General features: G+C 41.8%; 1 protein-coding gene across 1 annotated transcript in view; it reads left to right on the top strand.

The window, feature by feature from the left end:
* Positions 1-21,528, top strand: part of CNNM2 (cyclin and CBS domain divalent metal cation transport mediator 2) — a 123,500-nt gene that overhangs the window by 74,610 nt on the left and 27,362 nt on the right. Inside the window, exon 2 of the mRNA XM_005154549.3 lies at positions 18,734-18,877. Within this exon, the coding sequence (XP_005154606.2) occupies positions 18,734-18,877 (144 nt within the window). The remainder of the gene's footprint in view (positions 1-18,733; positions 18,878-21,528) is intronic.

Here is a 21,528-nt window from a genome sequence, read left to right on the forward strand (position 1 = left end):
GGAGCCACAGGTCACATTCCTCCCCAGCTCTTACTCTAAAGCAGGGAGCTTTGGTTGCCAAATAAGTCTTTTCAGGCAGGAAGGAATGTTTTGTGGAGGGGATTTACCTGTTAGTGGATTAGGCTATCCCAGAGTCAGCAGCCCTGCCAGCTCCACAAGAACCTGCCCACTGCTGCCTATTCTGAAAGCTGTTCTCTTTTCCAGCTCTTGGATGAGGCTCTGCCTGACCTTGCTGATAGTTGGCAACTTGCTTGTTTCCCCCAGGTCTTGAGCAGGTAAGCCCAGGAAGGATGTTGGGCAGAGCTGCTGCTTCCAGGGGTATCATTACATCTTTTGGATGAGAGATATGATCATAGCTTCAACAAGACTTTACAGCACATTGTTGATTCTTAAGTTGTCCCAGGACCCCTGAATGACCAACCAATAATTAGCTGTAACCTCTTGTGGTTTCAGAATTGGGATCCAAGTGCTGAGGTTTGCCTCTCTGTCTCAAACCCCTGACCACAGTTCATATGTTTAAGCAGGCATGGAAGACTGTGGTCTTCTGGAATTTATTAGCTTCCCCTGCTGCCATTCTCCCCAGCTCATTCCCCATCTATCAGAGACATTGCTGTGTTAGTGCGACTGGCTTGTCCTGTTCATCACTGCAGTGCTACCTGAGGCCAATAGCCTTAGATACCTGTGCTGCCTTCATGTTGATGCTGAAGCATCTCAGTACAGAAGTGGACTTCATTGACTTAGAAACAACTTCCAAGCCCAGACTGTCTTGGTGTTTTCTCCCTTCACCATGGCTCACCTTCCCCTTCTGTTAATGTTTTTGTTTTCTTGGGACCATGCAGTGGTGTGGTTGACCTCCCATGGGTCAGGGTAGAGCTACAGCCGTTCCTGCAGCTCCTTGCTCAGCTGTCCGGCTGCCACACCATGCTTGTTTTCCCATGGCAGCAGGACCACCTGCTGATGTCCAGCTCGGCAGAAACCCCGGGGGCTTTAGCTCTCCTTGCAAAGTGCTAACTCGATTATTGGGCTTGGGATTAAAGTGAAGGCTCTGGGAGCAGAGCACAGAGCACGCCGTTAGTCCACTGAGACGTCTGCTTAGCAGCAGGGGTGTGTTTCCTTTGGGTTTCATATTTAGGTTAGAAATGCTTTCTTTTGGGGGCCAAATTGTCATTCTCAGACACTGTAGTCAGTCATCTATCAGCCCCATGAAGACTGCATGTCTAAAGGAAGTGACAGAAATAGATACGTTTGTTTCCAAAGCAAAACCCTTTGGTCCAGAGAAAAGATACCTGCCTCTTGGGAAAGAGGAGAAGGCTCCCGTCCCTCCTATTTGTCTGAGCTCAAGGTCTCTTGTCCTTTGTCTTTGACTTGTTTCCCATCGCTTATCGTTTACTAGATAAACATTCCAGCATGTGTGCAATGCTAGACCACAAAAAAAAGATGAAGAAGAGATGGATGCACTGCCGCTTCTCTATTTATAGGAAGAGACGGACCAAAAATGATATGGGAAAATTCAAATCTTTAAATACTGTGGGAGAGATGGATGGAAAAAGGGCTGCTTTCATTGTTCACAGGGTACAGGAGACTTTCTCACGAACAGCTTGGTATAACCCCCTGGACACTTGCTCATATGATGGGGATTTCTGTGTACAAACTCCCTTCTTGTTTCTGGAGTATCTTACTTGCTTCAGCAAATAATTGCTACAGCAGTTGTGCCTTCTTGTTGTAGCGTGCTCTTGCCTTCCTTCTTAGTACATTCTGAGCTTATATCCTTTGGTGTAACTCACAAACTGATATTAGCACTTCTGATACTTGTATTCATAATATTCTTTCTATCCGTAGGTTTGCACATTTGCATTCCAGTCACTACTTCATAATCCCTTAAACATTTTAAAATATTCCCTATCTCCTTTCAGAAGAGTAGGCTGCCCTAAGATGCCTTTTTTTTTCCCCTGTCAAATCAGTGAAATCTCTTTCTCAAGCTACCCTCTTGCTGTCTGTGTTTTTCAATGCCACTTTTATCCTATTTCCAGAAACATCTTCTCTGAGACCTCCTTCACTAATCATATTCCACTAGCTCCAGTGTTTGAAAAACACATCTTCCCCCATCTTTGACAAAGAAATTGCTGTAATATTTGCTTGCAGATCAGTGGTTGCTCTTGATTAAAGATTTTGACTTAGTGCTCTCTGCTCTTACTTCAGAGGTTGGCTCAGGTCCGTCACAAGGGGAGAAGGAGCTGTTCTATTTTGATTTTCGAAAGGGCTTTCGTAGCAAGGTGCAAAAGTGGGAAGCATGAGGGTAGAGTGTGTTGCTGCCTCGAATGCAGTGATGAATTTAAGGCATGCAACTGAGGGTGGGAGCTGAGGTCTTAGGCAAGATGCAGAGTGGGCAAGAGCTTCCTATTTGTTCCTGTACCCTTCTAAATATCTTGTCCCTGCACATGTAGAGCGGTGTTGACCTCAGCTGCTCTTTCTGCCATGAACTCTCACACTGCTCCTGTTGCCCATAAAATGTTTCCTAGCATTATCTGCAAAGTGTTCTCCTCAGATCACCTCTGTTGTGACACCTGCAGGAAATGGCCATTTCGCAATGGCCAGACTGCCAGGCCAACTTGCTGGTATTTGTATTTAGTGAAACAGTATGTCTGATGGAACACATCAGTGCTTGAGACAGTTAGACTGTCCCTGCCTTCATCTTCCTGGTCCTTCCACCTCCTCCTCCCTTGCCCCCAGTGACCCTGGGATACTCTGGCCTCTCTCATCCCCACAATACTGTGGCTCCCACTATGGATTACCATACAGGAACAGGCAAATTACTAGGTAGTCTAATGAGCTGGGGCAGAAATGGTGGTTTGAGAACCAATTCAAGTGATACCACAGTGGAAATAACATGAATCTCGTTTGCAGTTCCCAGAGTTCTTCCCTTTCTTTCTCTTCTCCCTTCCCTATGTTTTATTTCTGTTGATAAGTCTCTAAATGCTGCCTTTAAAAAAACCACAGTTGCCAACCACTAATTTCAGCTTTCCTTAGAAATATACCCGTGTGGGATCCAGTGCTCAGAGTCCCTCCCAGGCTTGCATCTGCTCTTGCTTTCTGCCCAGAGGAGCCCTGGGTACTCTGTTTGGTGATGCACCCTCTGTCCTCTCCCTGGCCTGCGGCTCCTCTGCTTTTGAGTTCTGTCATTTGACCACTTTACGTGGTGGTGAGTCTTCATGTAAGCTCTTGGTAATGCCACTAGGAAGGATACTTCTTTTTGCAGGGACTAGCAATTTGATTTCAGGCTTTCAAGTCTCGGTTATTGTATAGGGTACAGAAGATTGCTTAGTATTTGGATGAAAAACTTCCAGAAAATAATGTGGTCTAGCGATTTATTTTATTTTTAGCTTGCTTCCAAGGACTACTTCTGACATCTCCAGAAAAGGTATCTTAAAAACAGTAAGCCTTTTGTCTGTAGAGAGCTCAGCTGTACAGAGTTCTGCATTCCCGCTGAGCATTTTTAGCAGCTCACGAATTGAAAAAGGTTGAAACTATTGTTGCAGTCAATTTGGCAAATAATTTCCTTTGAGTTGTTATGCTGCATAAATATTTCACTGTCCTGCCAAGAACTGTTGTTCTGCCAGACATGTCATCATTTCAATGAATAATAGATCTGAGCTCCTGATCACTTGTGGTCATAAAAGAACTTGGTGTTCCTGTGAAGCTGGGTAGATTTGGAGTTCTTGGTCCTAGGATCCAGAGCTAGCCTTGTTATGTTGTCACACTGCAGTTATCACACCATGATCTAGTCTTGTTCTTGTCAGAGGGTGATACCTTTCCTTTGTACCAGGTGGCTGAACCCACTATATCGATGCTGATTTTCAGCCAAGAAGGTGATGATGTTGTGAAGTGGGTCAGAGATCTGAGAGAGCTGTAAAGTTTTTGCAAGAAAACTTTGAAATGTTACTTATAAAATTTCAGTTGAGTTTATTCATCATTCTGGGCTGCATCAAAAGGAGTGTGACCAGCTGGGTGAAGGAGGTGATCCTGCTCCTCTACTCTGCTCTCGTCAGACCTCACTTGGAGTACTGTGTGCAGTTCTGGTGCCCTCAACATAAAAAGGACATGGAACTGTTAGAACAAGTCCAGAGGAGGCCACAAGGATGATCAGGGGACTGGAGCACCTCCTGTATGAAGACAGGCTGAGAAAGTTGGGGCTGTTCAGCCTGGAGAAGAGAAGGCTGCGTGGAGACTTCATAGCAGTATCTGAAGGGGGCCTACAGGGATGATGGTGTGGGACTCTTCATTAGGGACTGTGTAGTGACAGGACAAGGGGTAACGGGTTGAAACTTAAACAGGGGAAGTTTAGATTGGATATAAGGAAGAAATTCTTTATTGTTAGGGTGGTGAGGTGCTGGAATGGGTTGCCCAGGGAGGTTGTGAATGCTCCATCCCTGGGGGTGTTCAAGGCCAGGTTGGATGAAGCCTTGGGTGATATGATTTAGTGTAAGCTGTCCCTGCCCATGGCAGGGGTTTGGAACTAGATCATTTTAAGGTCCTTTCCAACCTTAACTGTTCTATGATTCTATTTGCTTTTCTGGGTATTTGATGCAGCAGGAATCACAGGGCAGAAGAGAAAACATTGCTTAGCCTCAGCAGCTTTTCAGTAAGAAGAGAATCCAGTTGCCATGGGAGTCAACAGGTGAGATGCCGCCAGCCTTTAAAGATTCAAAAGAGGCAAATTCTGGTCCTGTCAGTAATTAATCTTCATTTCTGGAAAGCTAACTGCCAATCCTGCTATCTCCAGCTGTCGGTGAGGCTCTCTACTAAGCTCTATGGACAGTGCCTGCTTCAGCCTTTCCCCATTCAGACCCCCCTCTTAGCTGCTTTGATTCCACCACATGCAAAGTTGTAACCCTGAGATGCGAGGCTGGGTTACATCACTTGAATAATTTTATTATACTTTAGAAAAAACCTTTAGCTCTTTATTGACCAGGTCATCCAGTGTTCCTGGATGTGAAACTGCCACAAAAGAACCTGGCCTTTATTGTTGGAGACTCCCATTTTCATAAAAAATAGGATTCTGTACCCATCAAGGAAGGCATTCAAGCAGGGTTTTGGGCTGGATGTTGAAATATGCTCCTGTAACAGCTTTAAGTGCTGTACTTTAAGTGCTGTAAATGGGGACTTATGGTATAGAATAGTGCTTGAACAGATGTAATGAGGCTGGATTGAGAGTTGTTCACTTAAAAAACAAAAAGAAGGATAGAGGTATTCTTCATCCATTTTACCCCTTGGGGGCATTGAAAAAGTCTTTAAATTTACCCATTAAAAAAAAAACTACTTATTTTCTGCTTGCTTTGTTTTCCTCAGCTTAAACATTGAAATAGATTACTCAATTTTACATTTATCTGTCAGTTAGGTATAAGAAATGTGGTGTTGGGGACACCAAACCATGGAGGAGTAAGTAGAGAGTAAAACTTGAACCCCTCAGACTTGTGCAGATAAGTCTTATGAATAACTTTTATCACCTTCCTGTAACTATCAAAGTATATTTCTTTTATATGGAAGGGGCACTATAGTGTGGAGCACTCTCACAAGGGTAGCAGTTGTGGTAGGAGTTTGAAATGTTTCCTCTGAAAGAGCTTTAAATGCTCAGGACCTTAGTGAAGCCAGTGGTGGACTAGCTGTCTCTTAGTGAACATCTTGGACTCATCTCCTGGTCTGTTTATTTTGTTGTGTATTTCTTGTGTCTGAGAAGTTCTCAAGGGAATTTACCATTCAGCATTTCATACTGAGATTATCATAAATCCAAGAGCTTTTTGTTTTGCTTTGTCTGCTTTATGGCAAAGCTCGCTGGAACCTCAATTCATTTTTTTTTGTCGTGTGTGACTTCAGTTCCATGAACTAATATTAGTAATACAGTGAGGAGACATCTATATATAAACACAGAGCTTTGTATGTTTCCATATATACTCATGCTTCTATATATAAGCAAAATGCTTTCCTAGGAATATTTAAAAACATTTGTCACATTTTGTCGTGCATTTTATGGTGGGAAAGTGTAATCGGAAAAAATGCATTTAGATCTTGTGGGACACTAAGGTAAAATAGCTACTTGTGTGAACTGGACCTTTTTTTAGATGCAAGCACTACAGAAATAGCCAAGTGATAGCCCCACTGTGAACTCAAAACGCATTTCCTTTTCACCAGGGTTTGCTGGGCTGTTTGTCTAACCCTTGTAAGGACAGTGATGCAGCGTGTGCAGCCGGGCTCCCGGCTTCTGCAAGCACTGGAAAGATAGGGACCTTTACTTGTATCAGCCTGCTGTGTGCAAAGATCATATGTAGTCCATCTTCTTTAGGCCAAGTGTGTATTTGAGCTTTACTTGGAAATACGTGGTGTTTCAAGTAAATAAATTGTGTGCAGTATAAGTAGGGTTTTATATAACAATCACATTTATTCATGGCTTTCTAGCAAATCTGGTTTATTGGGGTTTTTTTCTTTACTTTGTTGTGAAGGAATGAAAACATCTTTAATGCAAGTGGAAATTAGAGTAATATTTTGAAGTTTGTTGTCTCCTGTCATTTCAGGGTCTGGCATAAGGTCTGCACTTCACTGCTGTGGGGGAAGTTGCTTGGATGTGGGTTATTTGGGGCTTTTTGTCTGGTTGGGGTTTTCTCTTGTTTTGGGTTTTACCAGTTTGTTTATTTTTTTTCTTACCTGCCCTAGTCCTCCATAGCTTTGAAAGTCATTGAGTTAGAAAAGTCAGAATACCATGTTCATACAAATGTAATGAAAATGGGGTGTGTAGGTGAGGAAATCTTTCCTGTTGCTCCCTCTGTGGCAGAGAGGAGAGCTCAGCCCTGAGCTGTTCTGTGGAGGCAGCATCACCTGGCCTGTAGCTGTGTTTGTGGAGGGACCCTTTCTGAACAGGCAGAAGATGTAAAAATGAGCCCAAGAGTGCTGAAGGCCCCAAGACAGGGTCTGGGAGAAAAGGTGCAGATGTGTTGCTATTGCAGTAGGAAATGAAGAGGGGAAAATAAGGGCATTGCACTAGGGAAAGATAGGAAATGTTAGACCCATCTGCTTAAAAAAACGCGAACCGAACCCAACAGACCTCCCATGTATATATCTATGTATGGATATATATAGATATCTGGATGTGAATCTTTAGCTTTTCCAAACTCTCTCATGCCCCAGTCCTTGTGTGTTCTCCTGTGAGCCACATACTGCAGCACACATCCGTTCTGCTATTGTTAATATGCTAGATAAATACTGTTGTTTATACTATAGATTTAAGGGCGAGTCCTCAGAGCTTAGTAGACTGGTTTTCTGGTTGAGGTTCATGTTGATGTTTTTTGTATGGGCATACCCAGAATGTTTGTCACAGAAAATAACAGTGAAGCGTGCATATATATGTTGCATGACCTGGTTGCCCATGTATTTTCTAGCAGAGGTTAGAGCTGGTTTACTTTAATGTTTATTAGGATGTAGAGGAATTCAGCCTAATCCCAGCTAGAAATAAACAAATGCAAGACAGAAGTCACGGCAATAGGACATCATTGCTTTGAGGCCATTTCCATGGTCAGAGGGTTTTAGGGATGCAAGGATGCTGGTATGGTGCACTGTGTGAGCACTCCTAGTGCTGGCACAGATTTGTGAGCAAAGCTGTATGGGTTGTTTTAGTTTTAATTCACCCCCTGCCCTCACAAGGAAAGCTGATTTGACCTTTGCCAGTGGGTTCAGCCATGGTAATTGAGGTTGTTTCCCTAGCTAGTGGAGTTGTGCTTTACTATCACTCTCATCAGAGTGTGTTTCAGGAGCTGGGTACATCGGGTCGATGGATTGTAACCGTACGTAGCAAATCATCCCTTGTAAGCTCTTACTGTCCTGAGAAACTTTAATGCAATGCTATTACATGGTGTTAGCAAAAAAGTACACGTGCCTAGGCTTAGATAAAATCATAAAGATGCTCTGACAAACACAGACTAATCTTAAAGAGGCAGTAGAGATCTGCCCCTTGCCAGAGGAGATAGGATGAAAAAATGTCCTGCTCCAATCAAAAGCCCAGCTCCTCATGAGAAGCTTTGCCACAAAGCTGGTTCTGGAGTTAAATTGTCACAGTAATAAAGAAATAGTCCCAGAAGTCAGTGATGTCAAAGCTAAGTACTTAGGTCATTTGGGAGCAAATATGCTCAGATTCACTTCAGATGGAGCTAAGATAATGATAGACTTCTGCAGAATACCAAAGAAAACAGAGGTGGCTCCATGCTATCTTCCCTGAGCTAAATGGACATATCATGAAAGGAATATCATCCTGGCAGAATTCCTGTTACATCACTAAAATACCACATCACTTTATGGTGAATATTTGAGAATAATAATATTATAGTGTAGACGTGTCATCCCTGTGATCCCCACCCAGCTGTTGAGCACCTTGATCTATGTGCTGTCTTTGAAATCACTTTGGCCTGAATTTTAGATTAAAACAATGAGCAGGCATTCCACTAATTCTTTTTATTGTTGACTTGCTTCCTCAGATGCCATGCTTAAAGTCTCTCTCTTTGCATGAGGAAAACTGTGATAAATAATGTAGAAAAATATTTTAGTAAAATCTGGGGACAGGTTCACCTGAAATAAATCAAGGAATTGCTTTAAAGAATGTAAAGTAGACTTATGAAAGGCAACTGCTGTTGGTTACTCATTACGGGCTGTGTTCTTCGTTCCGAACTGATTTTCTTCACAATCTGGGCATATCCTGTTGAGTGTTAATCTTATGGAGTAAAGGAGCAATTCATCACAGCAAAACCAGTGGTGGCAAGTTCACAGATTCAGTCTCCTGCTTTAGATGCCTCTTATAGAATCATAGAATAGTTAGGGTTTGAAAGCACCTTAAGATCATCCAGTTCCAACCCCCCTGCCATGGGCAGGGAGGCCTCACACTAAACCATATCACCCAAGGCTTCATCCAACCTGGCCTTGAACGCTGCCAGGGATGGAGCATTCACAACCTCCCTGGGCAACCTATTCCAGTACCTCATCACCCTAACAGTAAAGAATTTCTTCCTTATATCCAATCTAAACCTCTGCTGTTTAAGTTTCAACCCATTACCCCTTGTCCTATCACTACAGTCCCTAATGGATAGTCCCCTCACCAGCATCCTCTTCTCTTTGTTTTTATCTCCACTCTGTTGGTGCTCTTCACCTTATCTCCAGTGCTTGTGGCTGAAGGAGCACGGGTTTGCTGTCTTACCTGAGAGGTTTCCTTCCACCGTCAAGAGCTGTGGGCAAACTCAGCCTACCAGAGGGCTATGCAGCATGGCCTGAAGAAACAAGTGAAAACTTAAGTGTTCACAATGAAAATGAAAAAAACAAATGTTCACAAATGAAAACTCACAAAAGTTGCTTTATAAATTCACTAATTAAAAATATTCATGGTGTAATTCCACAGAGCTGGATCTTTGAAGTCTCCGTTTCTAAAATCTGACCCAGTAATACCATTTTTGAGAAAATTAATCTTGCCTTCTGTGGGTGGAAAGATGATGTTGGGTTACTCGTTCCCTTGAAAATCTTACATGTATGAGTAATTGAAAACTCAGATGAAAAAAAGCCAGTCATTCTACATTTGTTCTTCAATAATAGTAATAATTCAAATATACCCTCAGTACTGTTACTCTTTCAAACAAGGCAGTTTACTGTAATCTTTTGCTTTCCTGGAGATACTGAGTCAGCATTTGAACTAATTCTTTTGGTCTCTTTGTATTATAGGCCTTTAAAGTAACATCATCAAGATAAAATCTACTTAAATCCTTAATAAAATGAAAAATCATGTGCCCCCCCCCCCCCCCCCATTGTATTAGTAGTCTGCAAAAACACCCATGGTTTGCATTCAGATAATCTGCTGTGCCCAGTTCTGGAATCAGAGAAGCTCTTCTGTCTGTTTGCTGCTGTGTCAGACAGTTTCAGCATGTCTTTGGGTGGTTTCAGTGATCTTCTGCCCATTTACATGGCTGCTGATCTGTACATATTCTTGTTGAAGAGGCATGGGACCAGTATTCAGCTCTGCTCTGTGCCGTTAGCTAAAATTGCCCCAAAGCAAAGTGGAGATGCTGCTGGTGGCTTCAGAAGGTTGGAAATGGTCTCTCCAGTTTAGGTTCTCTGATCCATGTCTTTGAGTCTGTGGTGACACTTTGCTTGATGTAGGTGTGCCATACCTTTAAAGAGTCCCTTCCAGCCAGACAGTTCCTTCCCATTGAATTTGCTAACAGTCTAACAGTTCTGGGGCAGCTTTTGTGTATTGTTACATCTTGGTGGACCTGACCCAAACAAGAAAATCGTGGGAGAAGATTGTTTCTTGTGCCTTCAAATTGCTGCAGTATACTTCATTTTCTACTGAAGAGATTGGAAGTTGGTTTGTAATGGTGGCTGCTCCAGCACAGTGTGTGAATTGGTCCCCCCCATGTTACAGATATACACCATCAGAGCCTGAGTGCTCACACAGCCCCAGTTCTGTGCTTGTGGGAAGTCAAGGTCACTGGTACTGGTTGTGTTCACAAGCGTGTTTGTCCCGTGGCTTTGCTCCCTGTGGAAGCATATACACATTAGTGGTTCTGGGGTTGTATAAATCCTACTTGGTGAAGGATGCTGTCACCAATTGAGAAAGAAAGAACTTTTAGCTTTTTGTTAAGCTTCCCCCAGCCTCTGCTGCAATATAAATTAGAAAGCCTTGTGCTGAGCTTGAAAAATCTGACAGTGCCATCGACCAGCCAGGGTTTTGAGCTGCTGGAATTGCAAACTGCATGTGATATAAATGGCCTGAAGTAAAAACAGGTCATTAAAATAGAATGTTAATGATCTTAGTTGTTGGCAACACAAGAACTTTTTAGATTTATATCCTAAATAGTGAGCTAGAAGTAAACTAGAGGACCTGATGATGGTAGTAAAAAACTCCACAGGTAATATATGCAGCCCTAGTTCCTTTCGTGACCCACAGCCCCAAGGTGCTGCTCTTCCTTTCCAGCTCAAACGCTTTGCTCGCAGCACGGTTTAGGTCCTTATGTAAGCACACTGGCCTCAGCTAACCTCCTCCTAATGTCCAAACACATATCTGTTGTGCCTTCTAGTACTTTACCTTTGTCGGATTTAAAGTCTCATGGTGTAGATGCCAAAATCTAGAAACTCCCCAAATTAAACTCAGTTTGTTCTAGGAATAGAGGGAGGCAGGATTAGAGGGAGGATTAGATCAGTAATATTTCTGGCTGCGATGATACAGAAACAAGGGTTTTGTTTCTGTTGGTGTCATGTTTTGGTTACCTGAACATCAAAGTCATTTGAGTTCATCGCTGCTGACTACTGTCTTTGTTGCTCATAAACAGCTCTTGATGTGCCTGTTTTTATTTAGTGGATTAACTGTTGGTTAGTGGAAGCAGCCTGTTGGACAGGTAGATTGATGGAGGAGACTGATGAGGTCACAGTTTCTCTTCTGCATCCTTATGAAGGGCTCAAGAAATTGTCCCCCTTAGGACAGGGTAGAGGGAGGAACGTGGGGTGGGCGCAAATCATAGTAGCAGTGCAAAGCTACAGGAGATACTGAACAGGCCAGGACAGATGTTTGTTGTTGCTATGGAGTCCCCAGGCTGGACTGTACATCTCTCTAAGGAGATCAGCCCGGATTCAGCAGCAGGCCAGCACCCAGACCCCATTGGCACCAGAATCCAGGCCCTCTCCATCTGCTTACTGCTGCACTGAGGTTTGGGGAGGACCTGGAGCTTTGAATTTAGCAAACCCAAGGTTTGGCGCTCCCTCTGCTGGCTGCATTTTTGCTGGCTGGTTCCCTCCTATCCCTGAAGGAATGCTGAAGTCAGTGGAGACAATCTTGAACAAACAGGGAAGTAATAAAATTAGCACGGGTCCTTCTTAGGGTCCTTGGACACTAAGTAAAAATCCTCACTGACCGGGTTGTGGAGGTGCAGGTCAATAAGGAGATGCATTTCTTACACTTCTTTTCAAAAGGTCATTACTTGCCTTGGGAAGTGGAGACACAGGGGAAATCACATGAGTTTAAGTCATACTTCACTATCTTTTTGAATCTGGTGTGGAAGGCTTGAACCAGCACCAAGAATGACTTCAGTATTCCATTTGCTTGCCTCAAATTATATCTGAAATTTTTGCTCTGCAGTAGCCCAGATAGTGACAGGCCTCTCTGCAGACTCAATACTTCCTCCTGTTGTTGTTGCCCCCTCTTCTCTCAACGCTAGTTTGCTGCACTCCCTGAAGTGCTTCCTCTGTTTGTTTCTTAAACTACGAGCCTATTTCTCATCTCAAGGCACCAGCGTTCTGATACCACAACCTTGTACTCAGGTTAGAGCCTCAGATGGATGTCAAAAAACACTTTGCTTTTGGGGGTTTTCTCTCTCTATTGTTATGTTTTACATCTCTTCCTCTCCCACTTTGGATCCAGCAGATACTTCTCTAGTGTGTTAGCTTCCAGCTTTGGGAAGTAGCTTGTGTTTGTCCATTTACCAGGCTGAAATCAAATGCCCAGCACTGAGAGCAACCCAGCTAGTAGTATGCATCTTACATCCATGCGCACCATGGTTATTGTCAATCCCAGCCATATCCAGCCCAAATTCCCTACTGCATAAGGACTTCATAGCTAGAAATCACTGGCGCACTCTTCATGGCAAGGGAATCATTGCTGCTGTTCAAGGAGTTTCTAAAACTTTACCTCTCCACTCCTTAGTTTTGTTCTTGCTGCTTGCCCACATCTGGTAATAGTTCTCCCTAAATGTTCTCACTTCTCCTAATTCTTCCCAAGATTTCCACTTCAGTAGCAGAGGTCTGACTTGAAAGGACCTTTTTCTCAAGTTATTCCTGGCTTCCAGCTTATTTCTTTTGCTCGTGGACCTAAGGTGAGTTCAGTTCAGTTGCATGTAAAGCTGCATCAGGTAGCAGCTTTCTAGAGCCATGCTCTCACTCTTGGAAGCAGCAGCAAAGTAAATTAAGTTTGACAGCATGCCTCTCACCAAGGTCTGACCAGAATGGATTGGAGTGCCCACACCAAATGATAGGCTGCTGGAGATGGAAAATGTTAGCTCATTGCTTCTCTTCCATGCCATGGGGCAGCAGAGAATTATTGAATCCTTTCTAGGAGCTTCATCTAGTCACATTTTCAAAGGCACAAGTAACTGAGCTTCTGCTGTTTCCCTTGGGAAAGTATTCCTTACAAATACAATTCACTGTCAGGAAGTCATTCTGAAACTCTCCCTAATTTTGACTTTTTTTGGTGTCCTCCCACTAAAATGGGCTTTAACACAAAGAATCTATTTAAAGCACTGCTTCTTTATTTTCCTGTGAAGGCTGATGTGGTTTCTAGTTAATGTTTGTACAAGACTGTGAGCTCTCTGGTTTAAAGGCAAAGAATCACCATATTCACTGTGGTTGTGCTGATACTTTCACTTGTTTCCTTGAGGGTCTGTATGAGTTTCATGTGGCTGTATTAAATGGATGTTAGTTATTGGGTTCCCTTCCCAAAGAGGTATTAAAAATGGTGTGTTTTGCTGCTGAGAAGAGCAGGATTTAAAAAATCTAGTTTAAATCTAGATTATGTTTGTGCTGAAGGTTTGGGTTTCTTCTCATTCTGTGAATGGTCTTGTGTTGTGAACCCAAGGCAGTCTACAGCAGTTAGTGGTGGTGAGTAAGAAAGCAGCAGACTGATTTCCCTATTGAAAATAATCAAAGTGCAAAAGCAAACAACATAAATGCAAATTTCTGCTAATAGAAGAGAGATTTGATGTCCTTGAACTGTGCTGCAGAAAAGAAATCTAGGGAAACACTTGTTACTTCGGTATAATTGCTTGCAAGCCAGTGCTATTCTGGAGGGAATTGTTTTTCATGGTTAAATTATACAAGAGATTTAAAAATAGATTGTTCTGCCTAATACATTGTTGAATCTGTAAATCTCACTGACAGACCAAACAGTTTACCTTTGTAGAAATCAGTCAGAACCAAAACAATCACTTAAGAATAAACTGGGAGAGTTCTCAGAAGCACACATTGTTAGTTAGCAAATTCAAGGGCAGCTAAACACCTCCTGGGATTTTTCTCCACGTCATTGTAGGCATATTAAACAGGTTATAGCTTAGTGTTCCAGGGCACTCACCAGCAGCAAATGGACTGAGATTACTGATTTTAACAAAAATGGGCTAGCCTGATTCTAGTTTTACCACAAAATGACTTAACAGGCATCTTCTGTTTTAGAAAACAGTGCTTTGATTTAGCCTTGGTTTGGTTTTTTTTTGTTAATAAAAGGAAACTGAGGGCCTTTTGTGGTATCTGATTCTTGAATCAGGAAAATAACATTTACAAATCTTCCCAGATACTAAGCTTGTAAACTTCCTCCTGCACAAATAGAGGAATCTGTAGTTGCTTGCTCATGATATAAGCTTATATATGTTATGTATAGGTTGTTACTTACTGCTCAGAGTCCCTGAGTTATGCCTCTGCTGCTGGACCACTTACTTCCTGAGCTTTGGCTTTAAAGCTATGCCAGCAGTATTATAATTTCTGCAGTGCGGTCTGGCTAGTAGTATGATTTTGCCCACTTTTGGTCCTTGCTCTAAATGCACAAATGCCTAAGGGTCAAAGGGTGATACTTATTTTTTCCATATCTTTTTCAAGGAATGGTCAAAGTACCCGAAGAGACTCAGTATTTTGAGCATTTCTCCCAGTGCTGTTCTGCATGGTCAATCACATGGACTCGCAGGAGCTCATTTTAGATTCAATGACTCATGCGGATTTCACTAAGCATCTTCATGTTTCTTAATTAGCTTAATAATCAGGAATTGCGGTACCAAGCAAAATCCAAGCTGAGGGACAAGATACTGGGCAACGGGACGAGATTGGATTTGCTTTTAATGAAAAAACCTCCATGGTCCTTTAGTTGCCCATGAATGTCACTGGAAGATTAACATTTGTTACGCCGTCTGTCGCAAGCCATGTACATGTATAAGCTCTGTGGGCTCTTGCTGACAGTTGCCATAGATGGGAGAAGCTGAGGCAGAAAGCAAATGCTGCCTGCCTAAGGCCAGAGAGGAGCTGTGGGTCAGAGCACTGCCCACAGTTCTCTCTTGGTGCTGCTTATTACACATCACTTGGGTCATTTCTGCTTTTATCATCAGATCTGGCAGTGTTGCTGAACTGCCTGCTTGCTAAATATCATTGTATCAACACTTAAAGCGAGTGATTAAAGAAAGATAAATGTCATAGATGTAATGTACTTAGGGACCATAGCCAGAAAATCAGTGAGGTATAGAAATTATTTATATCATTTCCATCCACGCTTGTTCTCCCTGTTTTATTTGTGTTCTGCTCTCAGAGACCTAGGAATACCAACAGACAGTCCAGGTTTCCTTACCTGGATGTTTACTTTATTCAGCTTCATGTTGGGATATGTATTGTATGCCCTTAGTTGAAACCTCTCTCAGTTGAATATTTGTATTGACAAATACCAGTGGCCTGATAAAGTCTTTGAATAAAGCTGTAGCCAATTTCTGTTTAAAACACTCAGAGGAGTCATTATTTTTTTCACAGGCCACTTCTAAAGTTGAGCACATGCTGTGTTGTGCTCTTTTACGATGTATTAAGTCTTTGCACTCTTCTGGCTTTTCCTTTAGCCTTTTCTGCCTTGATTGCTTCCATACGTGGAGAGTATTTTACAGTTGTCTATGCAGCAGTCTGAGAGGGCAGCCAGTCTGGGAATGCATCTTCGTGACACCTCCGTCACCAGTGCTGATGTTTATTCCAGTGTCTCATGATTTCTGGCAAATTATTGCATCTGGATCAAAATTAACTTGCAAAGACCCAAGAGACATAATTTTTGGATCTGGTCTGTTTCATCAAGTGACTGCATGAGCGGTGGACCCATTGCAAAGGAAGGAGAAGACTTAGAGAGCAAAAGATGGCTGCTTTTTAAATGCAGCTCTATTAGAGTGGCTTAAATTCATCTGAACCCCAGCAAAGTGATGGGTTCAGGAAAGCAGGGAACAGGAAAGTCAAGAGGAAAGAAAGGTTAATGTCAGCCTGCATTTGAATAATTTATCTATTTTCAACAGATAAATTCTTTGAAACAGATATTTTTAAGAGCTGAACATCAATTCTACCCACCAAGAAGTCCAGTGACATTTAAAACTATGACAGGTTTCAATGGCCTTGATACTTCGGGTTATACATAAAAAAAAAACCCTAAAAAGGAGAAATTATGGCAGAGCCACTACATTGTTTCTAGCCTTCTTTTTCATTGTAGAAAGTGTAAAATGTCCGATACCCATCCATAACTAATTTCCTACCAGCTCACTTTGCCCAAGAGAGCAGTAGGTGGTACAGAGTTTGGTAATTTCTCTCATGTTACGTTTGTTGGTCAGATCGAGGTGCTGCAGCTGCTACAGCTGGGAGAGAGAGCATAATATATTTTAGTGATCCTAAAATCGTGGTGGAGACCAGCCTGGTGGAAAGGGCATGCAACTGGTTTTGTGCCTGAAAGTCATGCACAGTTTCCCATGGTTTTAAAGTCCCTCAGGTTCTTCTCCAGTCCCATTTCCATCCATCTTTCCCATTGCTTGTAGATCTGACCAGGATGCCCCTGGTAGAAAGACTGTCATTTTCAGAATGTAAAATTTAATAATTTAGTTCATCTCTGTCATAGGCAACACAGAAATGGAAGAGAAGGTGGCACTGTAGTGATTCTGATTATTGTTTGTTGTTTTTTAATTCATCCACTTGTACAGATCTGAGCACTCTTCCATTTACTAATGTGTGACAATTGTAATCCTCAGGAATTAGCATCTGAATGAGCAGGTGCAAATGAGCTGCTCTGGTTTGTGATAGAAAAGGTTCTTGAAGGAGTCATGTTTTCTGACTTGAAAGCACATGTACTGTCTGAGCAGCCACCGGGAATTAAATTACAATAGTTGGTTTGTCCATGTGACCTTTCTTTGTGCCACCAAGTTCTTCTTGAGCATTGTTATATTGAAAAGATATTATTGGAGTAATATATCATAGGGGAACAGCACTGATAATAGTAGTTAAATCTTTCCTGTTTTTATGAAGTCACCTTCTTTGTTTTCATACTGTTCATTGAGCAGTGAAAAGAACTGGAAGTCTTGCAAGAAATGCAGAGAAATAAAACCTGGCACAGAGGGAGATTTTGAGTACGATATGAATGTTGATCCTTTAAAATCACAAATCATCTTTCTGTTAGTTCACTGTAGAATAAGGTCTCCTCAAGATAAGACTCAGCAGTGCTGTGGAGTTGGTATTTAAAGTATGTCCATCTGCATCTAAACGAGTAGCTCCAAGACAATCAGATTATGCAGTAGTTACTTTGGTGAGAATATCGCCTAAGTGGAATGGAAACTTCATTTTGAGTCTAATATTAGACCCTGCTTTGGAAAATTCCTTTTAAATGATCACAAGCTGGGAATAGCAAAAGAATTTAACTTTCGACAGACAGCATTCACCAAGAATTTGTTTTTAACTGCTTATGTTGGGTCCCTGGGAAAGCAGATGTGAAAAACTTACCAAAGTGAATTGACTTGACCTGATGCAATGTTTATATCGGTAGTTGATAAGTTTTCCTCCCTCGTCTAATTTGTTTGGGATATTTTCATTCTTTAGGCATGAGTAAGTCCGGGTTGGAATAGTTTGAATGCTTGTTAGTCTAATAATCTGAATCTTAAATCATGCAGACATTATTGCCTATAAAGGGGTCTAAGCAAAGTTGAACTATTTTGGTTATCTTCCACAGATGGGGAGAAGAATCGTTTATCATTTCAGCCTAAGGAAGAAGAATGTGAGACAGTGTTGCTTACCTTCCAGTAATTCAGGAAGTGTATTAGTATATGCTGTATTTATACCTCAAAATGCTGCTTGTATTTGGTGAATCCTTAGAACACGTTATTTTTTATGCAGCTTTACAAAGGACTGGCTTTCAATGGTACTTAGGGAAGTTGGCTACCAAGGATATCAAAGCAGATTTATGATATTATTATTATTCCTGTAGCAGAAAAGACTTTAGGAATTACAGAACACACTGTGAATGATGCACAGCTTGGGGATCTTCAGAGCCACTGGTATATCTCATCTTAGCTCTTCTCTTGTTGATCAGACACTGTCACTTTGAATATTGTAATTTATTCCTAAATAAGCCCCCACACTCCTACGGAGTGTGGTTATATAAATTATTTTGGAGGGAGGGAGGAGAAAAAGACAAGCTCATAAATGGGGCTGACCTCTTCTTCCCAGCTCTCCCCTGTCCTTGTGCTTCTGTGGTTTGGCCATTATTGCTGTTGTTTCCAAGCTTGAGAACATCTGCAGGAACTCACTGTAAAGGAGGGCTCCAGCCTGGCCTTCCTCTGCCAGTGTGTGAGACAAGAAGTGGAGCAACTGTCAACAAGATAATATAATGAATTCAATGCCAGGGTGACAGTTTCACTGTGAAAGACATTAGAAAGAGAACATGATCTCTTTAGCTTTTCTCCTTTAGCACGTTAGGTGGATTTATGTGACCCAGGAATGCATTTCTCGGACAGAAATCAGATTATGATTTTAAGCATCTGTTAAACTTTGCCTGTTCTTTCATGAAGCCTGACACCAACCTTTTTGTCTTTTTATTTATAGCTGTGTGTCTGTAACTCTGTTATCATTTCTGATCTTTCAGGATTTTCTAAAATGTCTAAATTGCTGCTCTGTCTCCTTGCAGGCAAGTCTCACCTGGCTATAGTGCAAAGAGTAAACAATGAAGGAGAAGGGGATCCTTTTTATGAAGTCCTGGGAATTGTCACTTTAGAAGATGTGATTGAAGAGATCATCAAGTCTGAAATTCTGGATGAAACAGATCTATACAGTGAGTAGAAATATTTGCACTTTGTAGACAAGGGGGAGGACTTCATCCAGCAGCAGTTGTGTCTAATAGCTGTGTTTTGAGAGATGTTCAGTTGCTGATTTAAAATCTCAGTGGTCAAAATGACCTGCAGATCCCTCAGATGGCCAAAGTCATTCTTGGTTTTGAAGCATGGGCACTTCACCCCTTTATGCTGTATTCATTCAGAAACGTTCCAAGGGGAATGGAGTCCTTTTAGAGTGTCTCTCTGTCCCTCATTCAGAAAACCTGAGAATGGAAGGTTGTCTTCAGGGCTGAAAACCATCATGTCCTAAGTGATTATCCCTCAATACAGCTCCTTCCTTCCTTTCTGTTAACATCTGTTGAGAGAGATGCTGCTGCAGTCCAACCGTTACCTGGGACTTGAGAGACCTGGTCTCTCTTTTTTCCCAGTTTAGAGTTTGTCTGGTCATTGGCCAGTTACCTAAAGTGTCTTTGCTTCTCTTACCATCTGCACAATCTGCCCTGTGCATATGGGACTTCCTTTCTGTCATTCTTCATCTGTCTTAACTGTGCTTTGATCACATGCTGGCAGATGCTATTTTTTACTGTGTATTTGCATGTAGCACAAGGATGTCTCTAGTTCTGTTGTAATAGAAATAATTTAAAATATCTTTAAAACTGCTCAGCTGTCCTTTGCTTTCTTTTTTTTTCTCTTGAAAGGATCTGGATGTTTCTAAAGCATCTTTTACAGGGTAAGGCTAATGCAAGCATCTTCTATCCTCCATCTAAGTCAGATGCAAAGGAGCACTTTTTACTGTGGAGTAGACATACACTTCTACTTTTCCTAATATTTTCTTATTGCCTGAACTTCTTTCTGTAGCTGGTCAGCATTTTAGCAGTATTTATGTGCCCGAAGGTTCATGTAAATCACTGTTGTGTTTTACAATATGCTAAGCAGTCTAATTACTATGCGAATCACAGAAGTCTACTTAGTATCAGTTTCTTTTCATACCTTCACAAATGGGCTAATCAGTTACAGCATAATGCTTTTACTGGGTGAATTCAGACTTTCTTTTAAACTCTATAAAGATCCCATCTTTGTATCATCACCTTTGAGGTATGTCCCTGTTTCTGTGAGTGAAAAAACATTGCATATGCTTTTTCAGTGTTTTTCCCCCCTTGTTTGTTAAGAGAAATCATGTAGATTGTGTTGTTCTTCAGGACGAAGAAGAGCTTTGAACATCAGTAATATGTTAGAGGGCAAGGAAATGAGAATTTAATTCTGAAGACTTCATACATTTACAAAATAGAGCTGGTGAACATGTTTTCATTTGAAAACCTCCTTCCTGAGAAGGTTTTAGTATCGAAAATTCCTGGCTCAGAACAGGTGGGAAACTTCCCTTCCTAGGCTTCCTGAAGGATGCAGGAAGTTCTGGGGGGTGACTCCTCTAACATACCATGAAGATGAGCTTTCAAGTTTCTTTATGAAGCACTGCAATTCATTCCACTGTTTAGATTGAAGGAAACTGTAGCAGAAAGAGAGAGAGCAGAAATCCAGAGAAGCCATGAGGATCAAAGAAAATGTGGTAGCTTTTGGATTTGGGCAGATTGATGTGCTGTAACCACTTACAATTGGTGTAGTGATGGGAACATGCTTTGGGTTTACTGAAGGTACCTAATTGTCCTTGGTATGTTAAGGCAGCTAATTTTTTATGTTGCTATCAGTGTGTCAGTGCAAGTAACCCCGTGTAGTACTAAAGTTCTCTGATGCTGCTCATTGTGAGACCATGCTGGCTTACTCAGCTCATACCAAGCCAACATGAAACCTTTGGACTGGTTTGCTCTATGCTAGGTCTTTACTTAAAAGCAGACCTTGTGAAATATTTTGACAGCATCATTACGCCTTTGTTCTGCAGTTTGAAAAATGCCTTGTTTTGCTTTGATGGAAACTTGACATTTGATGAAATGGCTGACCTCGGTGTTGGAGCTGTGCCTTTCTGGTTTTTCCATGAAAATCCATTTTAACTGTGTTAGGGCAGAAGTAGCTATCTATTTACAGTTTTTGCTCAAAGCTGCTCTTACTGCTGAAACTCTGCACCTGAATTTCTTAAGGATTGAGTGCCTGTTAGACATACTTCTTCAGGAAATTGCTTTAGTCTGCTATGATTTATGGCTAGCAGAGATATTGGGAGCAAGGAGAAGATGGGAGCAAGGCAAATTATTAAATACGTCTGACCTACCAACATCTGGATAGACTGAGTACTTCTGAACAGGAGACATTGTACTGGGGATGCTGATAGGGTGGAGGGAAGAAGTTTCTGTCATGACACGGGTAGGCTCTGATTACATCTCAGCCAGTGTCATGGTGAAAAGCATGGTCAGTGCATTTAGATCATAGTATTGGAAACTTAGAGCATATTTTCATGGTTGATACACTGCAGGAATCTGTGCTGTTGTGGTCCTAGCCATGGTGGGAGAGCATTTCTCAACCTTTTTAGAGGCCCAAGAGAGAAAGTTGTATGTCTGCTTGAGAAGTACAGAGTTCACCATTCTGACCTGGGTTTCACTGGTGACCTGTCTTATTTAGCCCTTTATAATTGAAGACAAGTTTAAGTACCCTCTTAGTACAACTGGAATGCTTCTGTTTTTCACACATACGGATTCAGAGATGG

The sequence above is a fragment of the Melopsittacus undulatus genome, chromosome 4 (genome assembly GCF_012275295.1).
Source record: "Melopsittacus undulatus isolate bMelUnd1 chromosome 4, bMelUnd1.mat.Z, whole genome shotgun sequence".
Taxonomy (NCBI): domain Eukaryota; kingdom Metazoa; phylum Chordata; class Aves; order Psittaciformes; family Psittaculidae; genus Melopsittacus; species Melopsittacus undulatus.